This window comes from Talpa occidentalis, unplaced genomic scaffold (assembly GCF_014898055.3).
Source record: "Talpa occidentalis isolate TD23 unplaced genomic scaffold, MPIMG_talOcc4v2.1 talOcc4.17, whole genome shotgun sequence".
Classification (NCBI taxonomy): Eukaryota; Metazoa; Chordata; class Mammalia; order Eulipotyphla; family Talpidae; genus Talpa; species Talpa occidentalis.
In genome coordinates, this window is record NW_023601754.1 from 56,040,592 (window position 1) to 56,060,884 (window position 20,293).

At 51.4% G+C, this 20,293-nt stretch overlaps 1 protein-coding gene across 14 annotated transcripts; it reads left to right on the forward strand.

Annotated features, from left to right (window-relative positions):
* Nucleotides 1-6,560: 6,560 nt before the first annotated feature.
* On the forward strand, nucleotides 6,561-20,022 carry SF1 (splicing factor 1). 14 transcript variants are annotated; one of them, XM_037517636.2, is made up of 14 exons: nucleotides 6,561-6,950; nucleotides 8,599-8,727; nucleotides 11,363-11,438; nucleotides 14,448-14,600; nucleotides 14,828-14,917; nucleotides 15,257-15,440; nucleotides 15,529-15,644; nucleotides 15,745-15,852; nucleotides 16,289-16,469; nucleotides 16,738-17,011; nucleotides 17,333-17,392; nucleotides 17,525-17,704; nucleotides 18,448-18,652; nucleotides 19,084-20,008. In XM_037517636.2, the coding sequence occupies exons 1-14, from the start codon at nucleotides 6,920-6,922 to the stop codon at nucleotides 19,211-19,213; spliced, it is 1,917 nt and encodes a 638-aa protein (XP_037373533.1). In that variant the 5' UTR covers nucleotides 6,561-6,919; the 3' UTR covers nucleotides 19,214-20,008. The 14 variants fall into 14 exon arrangements, with proteins under 14 accessions (XP_037373533.1, XP_037373535.1, XP_037373537.1 ...); XM_037517633.2 differs by having other exon boundaries at nucleotides 6,846-7,277; nucleotides 19,084-20,019; XM_037517638.2 differs by lacking the exon at nucleotides 18,448-18,652 and having other exon boundaries at nucleotides 6,583-6,950; nucleotides 16,738-17,015.
* The last annotated feature ends 271 nt before the right edge of the window (nucleotides 20,023-20,293 follow it).

Consider the following 20,293-nt stretch of genomic DNA (forward strand, 5'->3'; position numbering starts at 1 on the left):
ACTGAAACCCAGTTAGGAAAATCCAAAACCTAAACTAAAAGCTAAGAGAATCCTTTCCTAGGTGAGGAAACCCAGAAGAGGTAACGCAAGGGACTGGGCTTCCCTTGCAGACCTATTGGCAGCCCCCCTCCCTTCACTTCCTTCTATTGTTTCTTTTCACAAGCAGCTTGCAGGGCAGGTAACTGGCACACGGTAAAGTGGGTATGTTGCATTTGAAGGCTTCCACAGGCGTATATACACACCCGCAATACCCCAAGTGAGATAGTGAGCGTCTCCCTCACCCCGGTTTCCTCTGCCCTTTTGTGACCTGCTCCTGCTGCTCCTCGGAGAAACCACTGATCTGCCTCCTGCCTCCGTCATGACAGATGAAATTTGCATTTTTCAGAATTCATGTAAGTCAAGTCACATGGTCTGGACTTCCTTTTTCCTCTGCTGCTTGCACTAAGCACCGCTGCTTTGCAGTCCGGCGCGTGGCTGCACGCAGGAGCGGCCTTCTCACTGCCGGGAGCATTTGTGGTCTGGGCCGGCCAGGGTTTGTTTAGCTGGTCACCCGTGGAGGTCGTGCCGGCTGGTTACAGCGTTGGCCGCTACATATAAAGCTGCTGTCGGCTTTCATGTACGTCTCTGTGGATACAGTACTTCCATTTCCCTGGGGTAAATGCTGGGAATGGAAAGTCGGGGTCACCTAGGAGGGGGGGAACGTTTTTAGGGAGCTGCCAGGCTTACACTCCCGGCAACAGTGCAGGGAGCTGGGGTCACTAACACTGGTTGGGGTTCAGCCGCTCACACAGGCGTGCGGTGTTAGCTCGCGGTGGCTCTCATTCACTCTCCTAGTGAGGGTCAGCATCTTTTTTGCTTATTTATCCTTTACACAGCTGCTTTGACAAAGCGTCTGTTCAAATCTTTCCTTTTGTTTGAAAAATAGCATTTGCTTGCTTCTCGCCGAGTCCTGAGTGCATGCAAGTCTTTTACCAGATGTGACTTGCGCCTGTTATGCTGTTGTTTCCAATTTGAACTTAAGTCACAAATTCCCCTACCCTTCTCCCCCAGTTCAAATTGCCTTTAATAGGAGGTTGTGGATAAACTGGTTTCCCAGGAACAACAAAATCATGTTAAGTACTTGGTGCATCTGGGGGCTCCTTCTGTGGCCTAGAAGTGATTATCCCTAATTTGGGCAGTGGAGTCACTGGCTCCCTGCAGGCTGGACGCCTCAGTCTCCGCTAGCTACACAATCTGATCCTCCCTCTCCAGCTCGCCAGGGCTTGGGCAGAGTCAAAAAATCCAAGGTGTTGGGGGCAGTCAGCAGGGAAAGGGCTGGAAATATCTCATCCTTCAGGTTCCAACCCCAATTCTTCCACAGTAACTGAATGTTCCACAGTGATTTTTTTTTTTTTTTTTTAAGATTTATGTGTGCCTCCCCTGGTGGTGCAGGCAGTTGAGCGCCGCGCTGCAAAGCTGTCTGCAGCCTCTGCAGCACCAGTTCGATCCCGGCCGGCGGGCGAGGGTCCCACATGGCGCAACAGACCTCTCCTGTCTCGCCCGCTGCTCCCTTCAGCAGTGGATTTCGTCAGTCTGCCTGTTCTGTTCCCCGCTCTGTCTCTGGTGAATCCTCTCACCCTCCCGCACATCTGGCCTGTACCCCAGCTCTTGTATAAATAAATAAAACTTTAAAAAAAAGATTTATTATGTATACAAGAACTAGGATGTAGTCCAGAGGTGCGGGGGGCAGGAGGGGAGAGGATTCACCCGAGAGAGTGGGGAGCAGAACAGGCAGATTTGCTGAAAATACACTGCTAAGGGGAGCAGTGGGCGAGACAGGAGAGGTCTGCTGTGCCATGTGGGTCAGCTCCCTGGCCAGGGGATCAAACTTATGCCACAGAGGCGATAGCTTGATAGTGCTGAGACTTTAACCCCTGTGCCACCGGGGAGGCTCCCACAGTGCAATTCTGACCTGAGCCACCTGATTTTGCAGACCCCAGTCGAAGAATTCAGTCACAAGCCCTTCAGGCTACCCACACCTCTGTCCAACCTGGCTACAAATTTGAGGGTTCCCACCACTCCTCTTCAGAGTCCACAACTTGCCAGAATGACATGTAGGACTCAGGAAAAGGGCTACATTTATTTTATTTTTTTTAAAGATTGATTTATTTATACAAGCACTGGGTACAGTCAGAAGCGCGGGAGGGTGAGAGAATTCACCAGAGCCAGAGCGGGGAGCAGAGCAGGCAGAAGGACTGAAGTACACTGCTGAGGGGAGCAGCGGGCGGCAGGAGAGGTCTGCGCGCCATGTGGGACCCTCCTCCGGTGGCCGGGGAGCAGCCGGGGATCGAACCGGCGCTGCAGAGGCTGCGGGCAGCTTCGCAACCCAGCGCTTAACCGCTGCGCCACCGGGGAGGCCCAAAAGGGCTACATTTATAATTACTGCTTTACTATAATGATGGAAAGTGAGATACAGAGAGAACAGCGATAATCAGGGTCACAGGGTACAAGAGTGGGGGGGGGGGGTTGAACCTCCTGCCACATCAATATGCTCGCCAACCCGGAAGCTTCCCAGTTTTTATTGGGGTTTTATTACACAGGCAAGGCTGATTACACAAGGCTGATTCCATGTGACAGAAGAGCCTCTCCAGCCCCAGAGGTGGGGGTTGGCGCTGAAGTTGGTTGGTGTTTCTAGAGACCTGTGACTGTCCTGAGGTATCTCAGGGTCCTCAGTGCTGGCAATAAGTCACCCCGTTTGCTTAAACTCAGCTTCTTAGGAACAATGAGACACTTCTACAACCCGGCAAGTCCTCCGTGCCAGGATCTGGGGGCAAAAGCCAAACAGATATTTACGAATTATACCACACCCCTGTGTGAACCAGGAGGCATCTGAATCGTATAGTTCTTGACCCTGCACCTCAAGAAATACCCCATTAAAACCAATTGTGCCTTATGATCTTATGGAATCAGCACAGTCCCCTGTAGGGTAGCTTCAATGTCCAAATTCTACAAAGAAACTCAAGGCTCAGAGAAGTCATGTGGCTTCTCTAGCTGCACTGGCGGATGGCTGGCCTGGATCTGGAGGTCCCATGTGGCCTCCTGGGAAAGGTTTCTCGGTCCTCAGCTAGAAAGCCATTCCTGATCTAGCCAAACAGGAGCTTTGGTCCAGCAAGCTATACAGGTGGTCTGTGTAGCCTGGACTTAGTTACTTAACCTGTGCGTGTCTTGTTTTTCTCATATCAGAGATAATACCTATCTCTAAAGATTGTTATGAGGAGCTAATACATGTGAAAGGACTCAGAACAGAGCCGGGAATAGCCAACATCCAAACTCTTTGTCTTTGGAACACTTAGAAAAATTGATTTTTTTGACCACAGAAAAAGAAATGGCATGTTTGGAAGGAGTAGAGATTTTTAAGGCTATGTTCTGCAGAATCTAACAAAAATAGAAATAACAAAAAAGACCAAAATATTTTAACTTGGCAGTTTAAAAATACTCATAAAAATCCTGGTTAAAAGAGGAAATTAAACTAGAACCACTAGAAAGCAGTGAGAAGGTCTGCCCCACAAGTCAGTGGCAGTCTTTAATCAAGGTTAGTGTTATGAGAACACTTATCTCTCTCCTTCGCTAGACTATGGTTTTCCGGAAGGCAGGATCCAAGTTTCATTCACTGGGCAACCTGTCACCCTGTTTTGTACCCAGAGTCTCCATAGCACTGAAGAACTCCTCTCCCTCTTCACGGAACTTGTCATTACTGCATAAAGGAATTACCCAACAGACGATTTTAAACCTTTTATATATTTTTTGGTCACAATACTGGTTTTATTTTTACTATCTAAATAAGTCACTCATTATAAAAAATTAAAAAATATAGGAGGGCCTCCCTGGTGGCACAGGGGTTAAAGTCTCAGCACTATCAAGCTATCACCAGCCACTGCAGAATGAGTTCAATCCCTGGCCAGGGACCTGAACCACATGGCACAGCAGACCTGCTGTCTCGCCCACGGCTCCCCTCTGCAGTGCATGTCAGTAGATCCGCCTGTTCTCTTTCCCACTCTATCTCTGGTGAATCCTCACCCTTTACACTTCTGGCCTGTACCCCAGTTCTGTATGCATAAATAAATCTTTAAAAAAAGTATTGGATAACTTCCGGGTACCTGTTTTCTCCTACAATATGGTACCTAATGACTGCCGTGTATCTGTCCATAGCTTTCTCTGTACTCACAGAATCATCATGCATACGGGTACATGTGAGGGTTGGTTAGTTTTATGAAAACAAGAGCCTGTAATATATATTTCTCTGCTGCTTTTTTCATTTAATAATAGAGCACAAAATATAGTACCTCAATAAACATAATTTTTTTTTAAAAAAGATTTATTTATTTATTTATTTATACAAGCACTGGGTATAGTCAGAAGTGCGGGAGGGTGAGAGAATTCACCAGAGTCAGAGCAGGATGCAGAACAGGCAGAAGGACAGAAGTACACTGCTGAGGGGAGCAGCGGGCGGCAGGAGAGGTCTAGCGCACCATGCAGGACCCTCCTCCGGTGGCCGGGGAGCAGCTGGGGATCGAACCGGCACTGCAGAGGCTGTGGGCAGCATCGCAACCCAGCGCTCAACTGCTGCACCACCGGGGAGGCCCAATAAACATAATTTTAGAAAAGAAAAAAAAATGACACTGCACAGAAGTCCCCCTAGGTCAGTTGATATGGGCTGCTTTTCAAAACTGCCTAATGATCCAGGTTATGACAATTTCAGTGATTCAACCATTCACATATTCACATATTGATGGGATTCAGTTTCCAGGCTTTGCCATCACAAACAATGCTACAGGAAATGCCGTAGAGGACTTTGAACATGTTATTTTATACGATCATGTGCCTTGCTGTAGGGCAGATTTCCTGGAGTGGGATTGCTGCATTGAAATGGTCTATTTTTCCTGAAAGGGGTACAATTTTAATAGACAACAGAATTCTTTCCAAAAAAGAAATTTACAGCAGTAGATGTTTGCACAATTTTTTTTTTTTTTTTTTTTGCTATTGTGATGGTTATATAGAGAGATTCCTCAGCACTTTAATGTGCATTTCTCAGCGGGGGTGGGGTGGATTTATTTCATCTTTTGGCTATTTGGATTAGCTCTTCCGAGACACATCTATGTATAGCTATTGCTCCTTTTCTATTGTTTTTGTCTTTTTTTCCATATTCACTAAGATTTCTTTGCGTATTAATTATTAGCTCTTTATCATATGTGGCAAGTATATTTTTCTATTATTGTCAATTGATTTTTATCATGCAGTATTAAGTTCTGCAATAGTCAAATATTTATTGATGACTTTCCTGGCTTCAAAAAGTTCATAAAACTGGGCCTCCCCTGGTGACGCAGCGGTTTCGCGCTGGGTTGAGAGGCTGCCCGCAGCCTCTGCATCGCCAGTTCGATCCCCGGCCACCGGCGAGGGTCCCACACACACACACAAAAATAATAATAATAAATAAAAAATAAAAATAAAAAAACCCAAAAAGTTCATAAAACTAGATTCCCCGGCCGGCCAGGGAGATACCCACATGGCACAGCAGACCTCTCCTGTCTCCCCGCTGCTCCCCTCAGCAGTGTGTTTCAGTGGATCTGCCTGTCCTGTTCCCCACTCTGTCTCTGGTGAATCCTCTCACCCTCCTGCACCTCTGGCCTGCACCCCAGGTCTTGTATGCATAAATAAACCTTTAAAAAACCACCGACTAGATTCCCTGGTATATCCCCCAAATTGTACTGTTTCCTTTCCGTTTTCTTTAGATTGAGGACTCTCTACCGTCGGCTCAGTCGCGGCCTCACCGCATTCCACCTGAACAGGGGGCTCCCTCCTGCTCCACGAATCTCCCCTACAACACCACGCCGTTCATCTGACTCCGTGACGTCACCGGGAGAGGCAGGCTCTTCCTCGCCTCGCTTCAAGCCTCATCACCAGCGTATTATACGCTACGCGATTTCGTCAAGCCCCTTCCTAGAGATTCAAATAGAAGCAGACGCCACGAGGGCCACTGCAGGGCGATGCCCGCGCGCTCCGCCCGAGCCGCTGGGCCCCCCGCCGGCCCCGTCCCCGCGTCGCCCTCCCAGCGAGAGCCCGCTCGCAGCCGTCCCGCCCACTTTCCATTCCCAAAGAAAACAGGAAGTCCCGTTCCACCTGCGGCGTCAACGGATCCGGGCCGCGAACGCGCGCCGGCCCCGCCCCCGCCTCCCGTTACCATAGGAACGGAGAATTGACGTCACTTAGGGCTTCCGCGCCCGACACTCGGGGCCGCGAGCGGCTAGGCCAGGTCTGCGCATGCGCGCCCCGGCCCCGCCCCGCCCCGCAATCTCGTTCCGAGAGGCATTTCCGTCGCGATCTCTCGCTCAGCCCCGGCGAAACGGCTGGGGGGGGCGCGTAAAAGAGTCGACCAAGCGACAGCCAATCAGACCACAGGACGACGCCACCGAGCCGGCCTGACTCAATCGGCCCCGGCCAATGGGAGGGCGCCGGGCCCCGGCGTCACAGAGTTCGCCCCGCCCCTCCCCCTTTCTGGACTGCGCTCGCCGTCCGCGCAGTAACAAATGAAGTGCGCGCTGCGACACCGCCCGGCTCCCCAGGCCCCGCCGCCATTTCCTCGCCCGGCCTAACGGTCCGGCCAATCCCAGCGCGCCTCAACCAGGGCCGCGGCTCCGCCAATCGGCGGCCGCCGCCGCCGACCCCGCGCCTCGGCCCGGCCCAATCCCGGGCCCGGCCCCGCCGCCCCCGGCCCGCCCCCGCGGCGCCCGCTCTCCTCCCTCTTTGTGCGTCTCGCGCCGCCGCCGCCCGCCCGCCGCGCGAGGACAGGCTCCGCGGCAGCGCCGTCGGGCCCCCCGGGAGGTTCGCGGAGGAGAAGGAGCCGCCGCCGACCAGGAGCAGCCGGCGCCGGCCCCGGAGCGCCATGGCGACCGGAGCGAACGCCACGCCGCTGGGTAAGCTGGGCCCCCCCGGCCTCCCCCCGCCGCCCGGGCCCAAGGGGGGCTTCGAGCCGGGCCCGCCGCCGGCGCCCGGGCCGCCGCCCCCGCCCGCGGGCGCGGTGGGGGCCCTGGCCGCGGCCTTCCCCTTCGCGGCGCTGCCGCCGCCGCCCCCGCCTCCCCAGCAGCCGCCGCCGCCGCCGCCGCCCTCCCCGGGCGCCTCGTTCCCGCCGCCGCCGCCCCCCCCGCCGCCGCTCTACCAGCGCGTGTCGCCGCCGCAGCCGCCGCCGCCACCCCAGCCGCCGCGTCAGGACCAGCAGCCGGGCCCGGCCGGCGGCGGAGGAGGTGAGTCGGGCCGGGAGAGCGCGAGAGGCGTCGCGCGGACCGGCCCGGCCGGCGGAGGGGCGCGCGGCGGCGGCGACGGCGGCTGCACGCGGCAGGGGCGCGCGCCCGGGGAGGCCCGGGCGGAGGCGCCACGGGGCGCGCGGCCTGGTGCTCGGGGCCTCGGTGCGCACGCGCGGTGGGCGGTGGGGGAAGGGCGGGAGGGGGGTGGCTGTGCGCAGGCGCAGTGTGGCGGCCGGGCTGGCCGCCCAGACCTACCGTGGGGGTGTCCCGGTTGCTTCTCCAGACCCCGGGTGTTGGGGAGCGGGCGGGAGGGTGTCGAGTGGGTGGAAGGGGTGCTGGGGACATGTCAGGAGGGCGTGATAGGGTCTGCAGATGACGTAGAGCGCTCCTTTGCCTTTAGAGCTCGGAGCAGGGAAGGGTGTCAGGATCCGTCTGTTCTACCGTACGCAGGGTCTTCACCCCCGAAAAATCTTCGGGGGCTGAACATTGCGGCTAGCTCTTTGGGAGGGAATTCTGGTGGTTCCTGCAATTACCGTAGAGACGTCTGATCGCTTCTACCTGGCTGACTTACAAGGCTTTCCCGCTGGGGCCGTGCCCTCTGGGAAGTGGAACGACTATTGCATACCCACTGTCTCGGGAGTTGTTGCCTGTGTGTTGGGAAAGGAGGAATTGACTCCTTTTGTATAGCTTGTTTTGTTTTGTTTTGTTTTTTTTTTAGAGCTTTTGACATCCATTGAAGAGTTCAGACTCTTAAGTGTCTAACTGACCGGCCATATTGAGTGATACACTTGGCCAAGCTTACGAAGAAAAAAGTGATCTTGTTGAAGAATGGGGTTTTTCACTTAGTAACATGTAACCGTGGGTTTGTGTTCTTGCCCGTTTAGAAGGGTGGGAATGAGAGGAGCCAGCAGCCCCTCAGTATTTACAGATCTACCTGAGATCACTAAGTTTACTCATCTGCCTTAGAATTTTTAATGGTTGACTTGTAGGAACTATCCTAATACTTTATTTCATTATCTGAAGCTTTATTCACCGAGAAGTTACCTTGTTTATATTACATACTTCACAGAGTTGCCCTGGCTAGCATTTGAAACAGGAAATGTTTAACTTTTCAGTCCCAAGTCCATGTGCCTTTGCAGTAGCCATGTGTTTTAATTTTAATCTCTGCCTTCTGAGGTTGGTTTTCCATTCTTGGCCATGTAAGTTTTACGTCAAGTTCAGTTTCACCATCTGCTGAGGTGGTGTGTATCATAAATATCCTGAACTGTCAATAATCATCACGCTGGCTTTATTTGCGTCTGATGGGTTTTGTCTGTTTTAGACTTCCCCAGTAAGAAGCGGAAGAGAAGCCGCTGGAACCAAGATACAATGGAACAGAAGACAGTGATTCCAGGGATGCCTACAGTTATTCCCCCCGGACTCACTCGGGAACAAGAGAGAGCATATATAGGTAAATACACGTTCTGCATCCAAATTATTTTCAGATTATTCTTATTTTGAGCAATGTCTGTATTTGTTGAAAACTTGAGGTTTTAAATTTTCTTCTTTGAGATAAGCTATGGTCAGGATTATTTTCATGACTTTGATGTAATTATCAATGTTTGCTCAGTGAGAGTCTTGCACCTGCAGCTCCTTATATTGGTCTGTTCTTAATAAGTGTTCTCCATGAGTGCCAGGAAGATAGAGGGACCCACTTTAAGAGTGAGAGTAGTCCCATGTCCCCCACTGCTCCCCCCTTTTCAGCTGCTGTTCATTGCCAGTTGATGAGGTGAGTGTCTCCTGGTTCTCTGGTCATGGCCCCAGTGGAGAACACGGCAGGTATTGTAAACCAAGTACCTTTTTCACAGCATGGCCTTTCACCATAATTTCATATTCTTCCCTCCCCCTAAAACGTGGTCTTTTACTTTTTATAGGTGCTTTCTGAAAGGGGGGAAGTTTAATCAAAAAGTGGTTCTAAAATTGTGTATACAGTTCACCCCTCTTTATTATTTTGTTGAATTTAACCTTCCCTTCAGCATCTTTTCTAGTCTGGTCTTTGGAGAGCTATCTTAAAGTGAGGGCTCTTGTATTCACTGCTTCACAGTTCTGCTGGGAAAGGGATACTGCTTGAATATGGAACAAGGGGATAGGAAAAACATCTTAACTGTTGGAAATTTCAAGAATTAAGAATGATTGTCCACGTGGGATTGACATTAACTCAAAAACAACCCCCCTTTTTAAGCATAAGGTATTTAATGCAAGTTTTACCTTTATGTATGTATATGTGCAACTTTCCCAGAAAGTCACTTGATAAACATTTCCTGTTAAATAATCCCCTTGGGACCAAATCAGAACAGGGGCCTCCTATGTCTGAGGCTATGGCCTTCACAAATAAAAAGCTTCAAGGCCAGCATGTTAATTTGTAAGGATCTTAATTTCCTGTTTTTTTAGACTGCTGAGAATTTTAAGGTGTTGGACTTATCTATCTCCTTTCAAGTTACTAATATTTCTTCTTTTACCCATTGCTCCTATCCTCACCATACCCTTACGTCTCATGTGGGACTGACAACTTTATGAAAATGTCCCTAGAGGAGTGAGACCCCAAGAACACAGGCAAATGTAGAAAATGGGGCTGGGAGGGGATCTCATTCTTTACTTCTCCAGTCTTCCTGTGGAGAGGGTTAACGTCCTGAGCCCTAAAGGGTTGTTTTTATAGATACAGTCAAAGCAGAGACTGGTGTAGACCTCTACTCCAAGGGAGAGACCAACCTTTGATCTAAAGTGCCAGGTATTTCCTCAGCTCAGACCCCACACGCCCATTTGAGGGAACTATCTGTGCCCCATGAAAGTGACTCTCACCTTGAGTCCATGAGCTTGATATTAATATTTGATAGGCAAGTCAGGGCTTTCCTGTCATCCTGAGGCTCAGGGAACCCATGTCTTCATTATCTGTCTTACAATACGCTGCCTGGTACAAAGTGCCCCAGTATCTTTTGACGTGGACATGGATTTTCATTTCTTTGGAGTTTGGGTGTGTGGAGTGTGTTTAAAAATAAAGTGTATCTCGGGTTATATGTACGTTAATCTACCTTGGGGCCAAGTCAGTTTTAACCCAGCCCAGTAAGATTTGCCCTATTAGAAGCCTGCACAAAACTCATTCTACAAAGGTAAGAAACAGGTGGTTCTTTAGCACCCTGAAGAAAGTGCTTTGGCTCTGCAGTCCCCGTTAACTTGAAAACCAGCTGTGTGACATTCCTCTGGAGTCACTGAACTTTTTTGAAACCTTCATTGTCTCTCTCTCATGTACAGCCTCATTTGTCAAGGTCTGAGGGTCACACACATTCTCCCTGACTCACACTTTCCATCTTTTACCACCCTTACTTTCACTCCCACATAAGGAGCAAGTCTGAAAACAGACTTCTTGCATCTTGTGTTTATTGACTATTAAGGTATATGGATTGTCATCTGAAATTCAAATAAAAGGTACAGGTACTGGGACAGCCTCACTAGTGGGTCTGGTTGTACAGAAAGTATGCACAAACTTGTGAGGTGTTGAATGGGTTATGAAATGTTTTGTTGAAGGAATTTTAAGCCTGGTATCAATGTAAAATCTTCATTCAACTGGTATTTTTCCTTGTCCCATGTTAATTGGGTCTCATTTTGGGCTATGCTTAATATTTAATGAAAAATAAACCTTGAAGAGTCTTGCCCTCAAGAAAGTAATTGGTGGGAATGGGGTGTTGGTGATACTATGTGGTTTTGGTTCTGGGTACCAATTGTATAGCAAACCTTGCTGGGGAGGGAGAGGTGAAACACCTCCTGATAATTGCTTTGATGTTAGCCTAGTGGACAGTCTTACTGCTAACTCCTTCCAACAAGTTGTTTGCTTCCTTAATGATGACCACTTTGAAGTGAAAGATACCTATAGATGTAAGTGGACTCCTGCCGCTAGCTGGTTGGGAGTCTTGCCTCAATGTGTTCACTGATCAGTCGTCCCTTTCAAAGTCTCCGAGTTCTTCATGCTTGTTGTTGAGATTTGAGATGTTTTTTGGTAACATTGTCTTTTTTCCATCCTTTTTTTTCTTTCCTAACCTGGTTTCTTCCAGTGCAACTGCAGATAGAAGACCTGACTCGTAAACTGCGCACAGGAGACCTGGGCATCCCCCCTAACCCTGAGGACAGGTTGGGAAACAGTTTTAACCAGCTGACAGTAACGCTTTTACCTTTTTCTCAATATGTTTTACTGGTGGCAACATATTGTGTCAGTTCAATAAAATCCTAGTAAGACGACTGGTGCTCTGACCATTCTGGGGACTAGGATAATTAGCAGTGTGTCTGGTCAGTCATCAGTTAGAATATTGGAATGAAACAATTAGCAGGATAAAAAGTTACAGGAAAATGGACAACTGGTTTCCAATTGGTAAGCATGTAAATTTTAACTTGATTTACCTGCTTATAGGGACAGTGAGATAGCCTGTTAACCAGCCTTTACAGTATCTGCTTTGGCTGAAAGCCCAGGATATAGAGTTTTTCTCACAGGTACACGGTACAGGGATTAAGAATATTTTTGAGCATCACTGAATTTGAGCAGGCCAGAAACTCATTCCGGTCAGCTCATGCCTGCAGTCTTCCTGCTCATGGTTTTGAGATGGTTTTAAAATAGACGAGATTTCTAACCAACTTCCTTCACTGCCAGTTAATTTTCAGCCTTGGCCATTGCCTGTGGGTGTTGGGAGGGGCCAGAATATTCTCACCTGTTTGGGAAGGCAAGCAACCCACCCTAAATTCCTTTTTCTTTTTTAAAGGGGAGTGTGGTGGTCCTCAAACAGCTGTGGTCATTTCATTAGCATTACAGTTTCTCTCATTTCTCACCGGTAAATTGCTCTGAGGGAAATGAGCTCTCAAACAGGAATTTTATTGATTGATTGATTGATCTTGGAACAGCTAAAATTTGGTCCTTTCACACAAGGACAATAAACCTCCCTCTCAGCGACATTTGTCTTAGTGCATGCAGCATGATTGAAAACACTTTGCTTTAAAAAAAAAGTAGTGTTTTTGGCTTTTATTTACCCACTTAATAGCTGGTTAAATCAGGAAGATGATGTAATGGTTTTAGAAGCCACTCACTTAAGCATCTTTCTGTTGTCCTTTGCCAGGAAACTAATGTATTTCTCCATACTGACTTTAAATTTACTTACTTAAATTTTTTTTCACCTGTAAATTTTGGTTGGAGGGTTGTGTTGTGCTTTATATTTCTTTTTGACATTGAAAAGTACACATTTTTTTGCATTGTAGGTTGTAGACCACAACTGTTTCATGCCTTTCTGGCCTTTTTCCCGTTAATAATATGTCTACAGGTTACCAGGCAATTCCTCAAAAGGTTAAATTTTTAACAAACCTTGCTTCCTAGAGAATTGGGATTAGAATTTATTTGAAGTATACAATGCCTATCCAAAGTGAAGAAGTTGGGCCAATCTAACCTAGAATATTAGCTTTTGCTTTTCCCATCCACAATTTGGAAAAGGGGTTAAACTGTTGTGAGGCCATTAAATGACCAATTTGGTACTGGTAAAACTTGTTTTGGTGACTAGCCAAAAATGCTTATTCTAGACAGCTGTGGGGTGGGAATTAGAAATGTTGAGCATGTTAGAAATAAAACCAGAGCAGAGTTTTTTCCTTCCTTGTATTCAGTTTGAAAGAGGCCCTAGTGCCTAATTGGTTTTTGCTTTTGAGCCCAGGTTGGAGGGAAATGCATGAGTTTCTTACCTTGATAAGATTATTTCTTAAGGTGTATTCTCAATATTAAGCCACTTTATGCCATTTTAATGTTGCTTAAGTTGCACAGTTAAAAATGTTTTAAACTTTTTTGTAGACTTAAATGTATAAGATAATAGACTAATGAGCTGGGGTATGTTTGCTTTTGTTCACTATTACTGGATTGTGCTAACAGTTGATAAAAATGCTAGAAACGGAGGTGTCACTAGCCGTCATTAGCCATGAACAAACCTGACCTTTTATTCCATCGTGTGTGTAACGTGGTGTGACATGGTTCCCTTTAGGCTGAAGACAGTGGGAGCAGCCGAGCTCAGTCCTTGCTCACCAACTAGGCAAGGTTCTCAACCAAGCCAAGGGTATAGGAGTCTTGACTACTTTCAGGATGTTTTTTTTAATAACCTGATCCACATGGTCTCTTCCCTTCTTGCAGCTGCTACTAAATTTTCATTCAGAATATCAAGCTATGGTCCTTTTTGTAATCTTAACTCAGAATTCTAGGAATGTAACTTCTCTTTTTTTATTACCGCAAAAATCCAGCTGTGGTAAACTGATCATTTTATCATTACTATTTTTTACTTATAGCAACAGCATTTTACTACTTAAAAAATTGAGAGAGAAAATCTGCTTTCTGGACTTGTAAACTCTGGTGGAGAATCATAGGTTTTCCCCTTGCCGTTTGCAGGTTCAGACCCTAGACAAGTACTTGACCAAATCTACATTTGCAGCCTCTCGAAGAAGCTGCTTTATTAGCACTTTAACGTTTTTCTCTACCCAGACTCCCCAACCTCGCACAGCCAGAAAACAGGTTGCCTCCTGGGCCTTGGACACAGCCAGCCAGGCCATTGAAGGAAAAGCAGAGACGGAAGCCTTGAACCATCTCTCTCCATTGTGGGGGCCAAGTAGCTGCAGTAGCCTTGAGTCCCAGTCGCATTGGGTTAGAGCTCAGACTTCCTACGTGGTAGGGTGCAGCCTCTTCCTGATAGGCTTGAGCTCTGCAAGCGTGAACCTTTTACCTAAATGTGGGGTTTCCATGATTCATGAGGTGGTGATACTGTAAACTTTTTTCAAATGAAGGAAAATCCACATTTGGCAAGAACGCTCCAGAAGACGATACTGTCCTTGCCACGTATAGTCCAAAGAATTTCCCCCAGGACGACAGACTTTTTCCCCCCCCCTCATCACTTTTAGAAGCAACACCATTTTTTTCCCCCTTTCTCACACACCCCAGTCCCCCTAACACAAAGCCAGCTTCCACATCCCCATTCCACACGATCTTGAGTAGCACACGTTACGGTCGGTTCCTCCGAAGAGTGTTGTGTTAGGGTCTGAGAGGCAGAGGGCTGGGGAAGACTTGTAGCCCATGTGGGGATGAGAGAGGGTGAAGGCAAAGCAGTAACAGTGATCTGTTTCCCACAGGTCCCCTTCCCCTGAGCCCATCTACAATAGTGAGGGGAAGCGGCTTAACACGCGCGAGTTCCGCACCCGCAAAAAGCTCGAGGAGGAGCGGCACAACCTCATCACGGAGATGGTTGCGCTCAACCCTGACTTCAAGCCACCCGCAGATTACAAGTAAGTGGGCGGCGGCAGGGGAGCAAGTTGGGGGGCCTGGGCCGCCCACGGCCGGCGCAGGCAGGTCTCTAGAGGCCTGGTGGTAGGACCGTGTCAGCGTGCTAACATCTCACCTCTGCCCCGGAGCACTGGCTCATGACTAGCACGCGGCACTCGGGTCAGGTCTGGAAGAGCTGTTGGCTCTGGTGTCTCATAAATGGGCCGTGTCTGAGTCTCTTCTCCCTTAGACCTCCAGCAACACGTGTGAGTGATAAAGTCATGATTCCGCAAGACGAGTATCCAGAGATCAACTTCGTGGGGCTGCTGATTGGGCCTAGGTGAGCAGCTGCCAGCTAGCCTATGGGACAGGAGTCCTCAGAACTGGGGAGGAGGGCTAGTGGGGGGGCCATCGGCTTTACTTCCCATTTGGTGGTAGGGCATTTACTTTGATTTTCTGAGTAGGTCTCTAAAACCATCCTCATTTTACTGCAGAGAAGTCCGTTCTTGAGGATTGCTGTGCCTGACCTTAACTTAGAGGTCACGGCACTTGTGGTGGGCAAATCTCATTCCCTGCACCCATGATGTCCTACCAGTGCCTGATCAGTGTGCCTCCTGTCCCTCTTGGTTGGTTTGAAGTGGCCTGTCAGGATAACAAGCCTGTCCTTTCTACCCGATAGAGGGAACACCTTGAAGAACATTGAGAAGGAGTGCAACGCCAAGATTATGATCCGGGGGAAGGGGTCTGTGAAAGAAGGGAAAGTTGGGCGCAAAGATGGCCAGATGTTGCCAGGGGAAGACGAGCCACTTCATGCCCTGGTCACCGCCAACACTATGGAGAATGTGAAGAAAGCAGTCGAGCAGGTGAGGGGGCCAGAAAGGAAACTTCTTGCAAGCAATCTCGGTGGTGATCCCAGCACTCGCTGAACCTCGTCCGTTCTGTCTCTGCTAGATAAGAAACATCCTGAAGCAGGGTATCGAGACCCCTGAGGACCAGAATGATCTACGAAAGATGCAGCTTCGAGAGTTGGCTCGTTTGAACGGAACCCTCCGGGAAGATGATAACAGGTAGGCCGTCGGCTCAGAGTGGAGCGAGTGGAGACCTGAGGGCCTGTGGAAGTAGGGAGACTATCTTAGCACCTGAATTGACTTTTTTCCTTTCCAACAGGATCTTAAGACCCTGGCAGAGCTCAGAGACCCGCAGCATTACCAATACCACAGTGTGTACCAAATGTGGAGGGGCTGGCCACATTGCTTCCGATTGCAAATTCCAAAGGTGAGGAGTTGGGATGTCCTGGCAGTCCTGGGGGTGCAGTTAACCTTCGCACCCGCCCGTTTGGGGTGGCAAGTACAAGAGGAAGGACATACCTGTTAAGGACGGCCTGGAAGTTAGTTGCTCCAGTCCTTCCATCAAACTGGAAATCTAGGATTTGATGGAACTTTCTTTGTGGGGAAACTCCATGTTTCTGACTGGTGTGGCTGGCAGGGCCTGGGGCTCGCTGTGTCCTCTTTTCATGCCCCAAGGGGCTCTGCTGTGGCAGAGTAGATGCGGTAATCCCAAGTGCAGAGCTGGCCACAGAACTGAAGTTCTGCTGAGGCCGTTCCTAAGGATGTTTGCATTCCTCAAACATTGTCTGTGGTAATTTCTCAGGGTGGAGGGTTTTGTAATGAGTTTTTTTGTTTGTTTGTTTTTCCGTCCCCGCCCCACTCAGGCCTGGTGACCCCCAATCAGCTCAGGATAAAGCACGGATGGATAAAGAATATTTGTCCCTTATGGCTGAACTGGGTGAAGCGCCCGTCCCAGCATCTGTGGGCTCTACCTCTGGGCCTGCTACCACACCCCTGGCCAGTGCACCTCGGCCTGCTGCTCCCGCCAATAACCCACCTCCACCGGTGAGCTTCAGGGACTGGTTCTTGTGGTCTGGCCTCACTGTCCCCGTTCTCTTTGAGACTGGGGGCTATGGCCAGGTGTTTTGGAATAGCAGGTTGATGGACGTGGCTGGCAACATTGTTCTTCCGGGATGATGTCAGGATGTTTGGGGGGGCCTCCCGTTTTAGGAGGAGCCTGTCCTTGAGTTCTGATCCTGCTGCATAACCGAAAGAACAGTGTTGCCACCAGGGGGAGCAGCCAGGGACGGTGGCAGGAAATGCTCTCATGTAGTCTCTCATGTCTACCACCCAGAGCCGTCCACCCTGGATGAATTCCGGTCCTTCAGAGAGTCGGCCCTACCACGGCATGCATGGAGGTGGTCCTGGGGGGCCTGGAGGTGGCCCCCACAGCTTCCCACATCCGTTACCTAGCCTGACAGGTGGGCATGGTGGACATCCCATGCAGCATAACCCTAATGGACCCCCACCCCCTTGGATGCAACCTCCGCCGCCACCGATGAACCAGGGGCCCCATCCACCTGGGCACCATGGCCCGCCTCCAATGGGTAAGTAAGTGTCAGACCAGAAACCTTTGGGCTTTGGGATAAGTAGGGTTGCACCAGGTGACGGCACGCAGAGCGGCTCTCAGAGCGGCTGGGTGTATTGTGCTGGGTCTCCTGCTCAGTCTCTGGAGGGAGCGTGACGCCACACGGGTTCAAGGTGTGATGTGTGGCGGGTGGGCACAGGCCTGCCTCCATGGGCCAGGTTCCAGAACGGCTCTCGTATGCGCAGGGACCAATAAGCTGTTGGGGGTGGGGGGGGGGGCGATCGTCTTCTCTGACCAGTTCACATGTCCTGCTAAGTCCCTGCTCTCTCCTTCCATCAAGATCAGTACCTGGGAAGTACGCCTGTGGGCTCTGGGGTCTATCGCCTGCATCAAGGAAAAGGTAAATGGGGTCTTTCACTCGTACTCACTTTGGGGTGTCCCGGTCATGTCGGCCTGGGAGTGAAGGGGGGCGGGTACAATTTCAAGTCCTCTCCTCCGCAGAGGCCTCACCCTTGTTTCCATGTACCTGCAGGTATGATGCCGCCGCCGCCTATGGGCATGATGCCGCCGCCGCCGCCGCCTCCCAGTGGGCAGCCCCCGCCCCCTCCCTCTGGTCCTCTTCCCCCATGGCAACAGCAGCAGCAGCAGCCTCCACCACCCCCTCCGCCCAGCAGCAGTATGGCTTCCAGTACCCCCTTGCCATGGCAGCAAAGTGAGTGGAGTATTTTGGGCTTGTGGGGGTGGGTGGGATGGGGGGGTTGGGGCTGAGAGGAACAGGAGAACCTCACAGCCCACACAGGCAGGCACCTTGGGAAGAGACTCTGATCTCCGCCGGGGGTGGAAACACAGGGCCTGGCGGCCCCTGGGGGTCTGGGAAGGGAGAGCTGATGTTCGGTGTGGTTGTGTCTGGGACGAGGTGGGAGGGGCCTGGAGGGGAGCCTGCCATCGTAGGTAGGGGGCCAGAGGGCTCGCGAGGACTGAGTGAGCTGCTGGCTGGCCCGAGCGTTGGGCGCATGGCCAGGGCGGGTGGTGCATGCATGTTCTGGAGAGGGACGTGACTGGGCTTCTGAGAGACTGCAGGGATGGGACCTGGATGTGGGAAGAGAGTAGCTGTAACCTTGAGGTTGAATGTGCCGTTCGGTGGTGGCGGCGGATGGGCGGAGGGACGTCAGAGCCGGTGCTTGTGTCTGGTACCTTGCCTTCAGCCCTTCCAGGGGCATTGGTGACAAAGGGCTTACTCTGCTAAGCCCAGAGACCTCGAGGCTGACCCCAGGGTAGTCCTGCCCACCCCTCCACTCCCATCGCCAGGACAGCCCCGCCCGCCCGCCCCCCACCACCGTACCGCATGCCAAGCAAGGAGCAGGCGCCCCTCGCCCCCCCATCCCAAGGCAGCAGCCGCAGAGAGCCGCGGTGTGCCCCCCGCGCGTGTGACCTTGGGCTTCTTTACCACCCCAGATACGACGACTACCACCACGAGCGCTGGCACAGGGTCCATCCCGCCATGGCAACAGCAGCAGGCGGCTGCAGCAGCTTCTCCAGGAGCCCCTCAGATGCAAGGCAACCCCACTATGGTGCCCCTGCCCCCCGGGGTCCAGCCGCCTCTGCCGCCCGGGGCCCCTCCCCCTCCGCCGCCTCCACCGCCTGGTTCCGCCGGCATGATGTATGCCCCGCCCCCTCCTCCTCCGCCTCCCATGGACCCTTCTAACTTTGTCACCATGATGGGCATGGGGGTGGCGGGCATGCCGCCCTTCGGGATGCCTCCAGCTCCCCCACCGCCTCCACCACAGAACTAGACTCGGTTTTTTTTAAGAAAATATATATTATAGAGAGAGAGAATTGGTCTCGTTTAAACACACGCCGAACCTCACCATATGGAGCCAGACAATGGGACGCACGCGTGTGATAGTGTGCACGCGTGTGTGAGTGTGCACGCACCGGGCTGGGCCGAGCGACTGAGGACTCGCTTGGGAACGGGCAGGCGGTAGTAGGGGCGCCAGCTTGTGCTCTCCTGGCGCCCCGTAGCATCGAGTGTCTTCTTTGTCTTTCTCTCCTCACCCGACTCCCTTTGCCTCTCCCAAACCGGGCCGCCAGGATCCCTCCCCGCGGCGGCGATGGCCCGAGCCATGAGAGTGAGGACTTTCCGCGCCCACTGGTGACCCTCGCGGGCAGACAGCCTCCGCAGCGCCCCTGGTGGACGGGATGGTTCGGCAAAGCGGCCTGAGTTATTTTTGTGGACGGAATCGGAACACGCTGGCTCCATATCGTGACATTTTTATTAATTTTTTCTTTTTCCTTTGTTATTTCCTTATCTCTCTTCCTTCCTTCAGACTCCGTCCCAGGAGGCGCTCTCCCCGGTCTTCTGCTGCAGTTAGATTCCTCTTCCCTTTCTCCAGTCCTCGTGCTTTCCAAGGAGAGGGGAACAAATGGCTTGGCCTTTCTTGTCCGGCTCCTGGGGGGAGGGGGGTCTTCCTCTAGAGGGTTCTCGGATTTTCAAGGTGCCACGGCCGCTTCCTGGGGCTTCGCTGGCCTTTCAGCTGCGGTGTTGTCTTTGCCATCCTCCTAGAGTCGTGGCTTGACAGCTCCGGGCCTGGGGTTCCACATCCATCCTGGCGCCTGCCGGCAGCAGGTGGGGCCGCCCCAGACACCGGGCGTGGCTTGTCCGCCAGCCTGAGAGTCCCCGCCACACTCCCTGGGCGCTGAGCGGCCTCACGTCCCGTTTGTTCCTCTCCTTCCTGGAAGACCGCCTTCTCCATTTTATTTTCATCCCAAACGTCTGAACGTTTTGCGGTGTCTAAGGGTTTGCGCCCCTTGTTTTTCATTCTGCTCCTTCCTCCCTCCCCTTCATGGAGTGATTATGTTGACAATGATGTGTAACGCGCGTTCTCTTCACTGGTTTATCTGCAGAAATTTCTCTGGGCTTTTTTTTTTCCCCGTGTATGATTCAGCTGCGTGGACAGGGGGGTGTTCCATTGAATAAAAGAGCAGTGTGGTTTTCTGGGTCTGTTCCTTCTTTGCCCTCCCACCAGCAACACCAAAGTTACTTCACGTTCAGCACCTGGGCCCCGTCGTCCCTTTGTCCCCGGGGAGCCCGTGGGCCCTTCATTAAGGCGGCCTCCCGCGTGCTCGCCGCCCCGAGTGCCTCTGCGGTGGACGCGGAGTGGGCGTCCCTGCCGGCTCCCCCCTTGTTTACTGCTTGGTGGTTGAGAACCGGCTTCCCTCCCTGTCACCCCTCATCCCTGGTCCCTATGCTTTTGAAGGCCTGTGTCCAGGGCTTGGACCCCCACATCTGATGACTTGTGCC

Excerpts from the sequence above, each read along its gene's own strand:
- SF1 (XM_037517632.2), top strand. The coding sequence starts at position 6,920 with ATGGCGACCGGAGCGAACGCCACGCCGCTGGGTAAGCTGGGCCCCCCC. Across the intron at positions 11,439-14,447 it reads CCCCCTAACCCTGAGGACAG|GTCCCCTTCCCCTGAGCCCA; the intron begins GTTGGGAAACAG and ends TGTTTCCCACAG. Across the intron at positions 15,645-15,744 it reads CTCCGGGAAGATGATAACAG|GATCTTAAGACCCTGGCAGA; the intron begins GTAGGCCGTCGG and ends CCTTTCCAACAG.